The 3,141-nt window shown below is 56.2% G+C and overlaps 1 protein-coding gene across 2 annotated transcripts in view; it reads left to right on the top strand.

The window, feature by feature from the left end:
- Nucleotides 1-2,331, top strand: part of LOC142915887 (uncharacterized) — a 20,929-nt gene extending 18,598 nt beyond the window's left edge. The window contains exon 10 of one of the 2 annotated variants that reach the window (XM_076061525.1): nt 2,176-2,331. In XM_076061525.1, coding sequence (XP_075917640.1) covers nt 2,176-2,281 — 106 coding nt within the window. In that variant the 3' untranslated portion in view covers nt 2,282-2,331. The remainder of the gene's footprint in view (nt 1-2,175) is intronic. The other variant, XM_076061526.1, reaches the window with a different exon arrangement.
- The last annotated feature ends 810 nt before the right edge of the window (nt 2,332-3,141 follow it).

Below are 3,141 nucleotides of genomic sequence, written 5' to 3'. Positions count from 1 at the left end.
CCTGTCATACCCAAAAGTGTACAGGGAATGGCTCCGACTCCTGGCCACGTAGTTTTGCCCGGGCCCGCTCACCATCATGAAGGTCCTTAATAATCGTGAGCAGAGGGTCAGGGACTCTGAAAGCACGAAGAACAATCCAGAGCCCAGGCCTACTGATGGTATCATAGGCCTTGACAAGGCCAATAAAGCAGAGATGTAGGTCTTGTTGGAATTCCCTACACCTCTGCTGTAGCAGGCGGACAAAAAATGGCATCTTTGCAGGACCGCCCTTTCCTCAAACAGCATTGGGGCTCCGCAAGCCTCTCCTCAGCATGCCTATCGAAGCGATGTTGAATAATCCTTGAGATGCCCCTGTAGTTGTTACAGTCTGTGCGGTCCCCCTTCTTAAAGAGGGGGACCACCAGGGCATCCTTCCAATCCTGCGGAACCCGTCCAGTGGTCCAGACTGTTGTTAAGATGTCATGTAGGGCAGTCTGCGCACAAAGGCCACCCTCCCTCAGCATTTCGCTTGGGAGATCATCTCTGCCCGCTGCCTTTCCTGGTCTCAGGCTCTGGATCGCCTTCAGTACTTCCTCAACAGATGGCACCTCAGCCAGCGCACTCACAGAGGGTGACTTCTTACAATATTTTAGGCATCACAGCCTCAGCAGGGTTATCCCCACTTTGTCCCACATTTTCCAGGCTGAGAGATTCCCCCTCCCCCAGGGCCTCACAGAAATGCTCAGCAAATCTGCAAACCTGTTCCTGGGGGTCGGAGATTGGATCACCGTTCTTTCCCCTAATGATGGTAATAGGTATGGCGCTGCAGGTAACTTTTTTGATGGAGTTAAAGAGCGATTTGTGATCGCGGGCCATTGAGGCAGACTCCATCTCCTCAGCAACCCACAACCACCTCCCATCATTGCAGCGCCTCACGGCTCTCCGTACCTCCAAGCGAAGGCTGTGGTAAGCCTCCTCAATCTACGACATGGGATGTTGTAGCCAATGAGATTGGGCCTGTCGCTTTTTCTCAGCCAGCCTGAACACCTCCTCTGTCAGCCTGGGTCTCTGGGGAGGTCTGGACCGTTTTCCCAAATCAGCCATTGCAGCTGCATGAGCCACAGTCCTAAATGCCGCCTATTTCCCCTCGACATCAGGAGGAGTGGGGGACGATGCCAACCCCAGCCACAAGTGATGATGACATTTTCACTTGCAGCTTTCATCAGCTAGCTGAGACCATGCCACCTTAGGTTGGAATGGGGTCCTGGGTGTACACCCACTACCGGAGTGGAAAAATGGCAGGTGCATCTTACAGATGACTAGTCGATGGTCAGTGGGCAGATCAGCTCCACGGTGGGTCCTGGTGTCAAGGACATGGGCTCGCATCCGCTGGTCCGTCACTATGTAGTCCAGCAGATGTTCTTGCTTGGACCCGGCATGCATCCATGATGTTGTGTGGATGCGCCGATGCCGGAACAGCGTGTTGGTAATTTCAAGCCCATTGGCTGCACAAAAATCAAGCAACCTCCTACCGTTGTTATTGAGCTGATCTGGTCCATGCCTTCCAATCACTCCAGACCAGGTGCCAGCATCATGACCAACTCGGGCATTGAAGTCACCCAGCAAGATGACTCTATCCCGAGGGGCCACTTTAGCTAGCACCTGTGACAGGAGGTCATAGAAGGCATCTGACTCATTGGCCTTGCCTGCATCCCTCCAGATGTTCATCTTCGGTGGGGGCATAAGTAACTACGACCACCACTCCTCGCCTCTGGTTGATGGGAAGGCGAGCCCAAAGTAGCCTGATGCTTACAGCTTCCCACACCTCACCGCCACGCTCCCACGCCCCCTTCATTCTTGCGTTCAGAAGAAAAGCCACACCCTGTTCTTTGGCAGTCTCCTGCCCCGAGTAGAGGACTGTCCACCCCTCATGATAGCAGGAGCCAGAACCGGTCCACCGGACCTCCTGAATGCCACAGAGATCCAGGCGGTGCCGGTCCAGCTCCTAACAGAGGAGTGGCAGCCTCTCCTCCGCAGTGAGCGTTCGAACATTCCACGTGGCCATCCGCAGTGGTTTTTTGTTGTTTCTGTAGGTGACCCGAGGTAGGTACGTATCACCACCTTCATCACCACCTCCACCCTCATGCTAGCTAGCTACGGCGTGTCACCCTTGCCTACTTTCTCTGCTCCCTCCAGTGGCTTCGAGAGTGGCGTGCTGGCCGGGGGTCGCCACGACGACGATGGCGACGATGGCACCGTGGGGATGATGGAGCAGCACGAGGAGGAGGTGGAGGAGGTGTAACTGGAGGAGGTGGAGGAGGTGTAACTGGAGGAGGTGGAGGAGGTGTAACTGGAGGAGGTGGAGGTGAAGGTGGTGTAGGAGGTGGTGGAGGAGGAGGTGGAGGAGGAGGTGTAGGAGGTGGTGTAGAAGGTGGTGGAGGAGGAGGAGGTAGAGGAGGAGGTGAAGGTGGTGTAGGAGGTGGTGTAGGAGGAGGTGGAGGAGGAGGTGTAACTGGAGGAGGTGGAGGAGGAGGAGGAGGTGTAGCAGGTGTAACTGGAGGAGGTGTAACTGGAGGAGGTGGAGAATGAGGTGGAGGAGGTATAACTGGAGGAGGTGGAGGAGGAGGTGAAGGTGGTGTAGGAGGTGGTGGAGGAGGAGGTGTAACTGGAGGAGGTGTAACTGGAGGAAGTGGAGGAGGAGGTGAAGGTGGTGTAGGAGGTTGTGGAGGAGGTGGAGGAGGAGGTGTAAGAGGTGGTGTGGGAGGTGGTGTAGGAGGAGGTGGAGGATGAGGAGGAGGTGGAGGAGGAGGAGGTGAAGGTGGTGTAGGAGGTGGTGGAGGAGGTGGAGGAGGAGGTGTAGAAGGTGGTGGAGGAGGAGGTGGAGGAGGAGGTGGAGGAGGAGGAGGTGAAGGTGGTGTAGGAGGTGGTGTAGGAGGAGGTGGAGGAGGAGGTGTAACTGGAGGAGGTGGAGGAGGAGGAGGTGTAGCAGGTGTAACTGGAGGAGGTGTAACTGGAGGAGGTGGAGGAGGTGTAACTGGAGGAGGTGGAGGAGGAGGTGAAGGTGGTGTAGGAGGTTGTGGAGGAGGAGGTGGAGGAGGAGGTGTAGGAGGTGGTGTGGGAGGTGGTGGAGGAGGAGGAGGAGGAGGAGGTGAAGGTGGTGTA

The sequence above is a fragment of the Petromyzon marinus genome, unplaced genomic scaffold, assembly GCF_048934315.1.
Source record: "Petromyzon marinus isolate PM22_M1 ecotype Great Lakes invasive population unplaced genomic scaffold, UKy_Petmar_22M1.pri1.0 PM_G_Scaffold_36, whole genome shotgun sequence".
NCBI lineage: Eukaryota > Metazoa > Chordata > Hyperoartia > Petromyzontiformes > Petromyzontidae > Petromyzon > Petromyzon marinus.
This window is presented reverse-complemented; position numbering and strand designations above follow the sequence as displayed.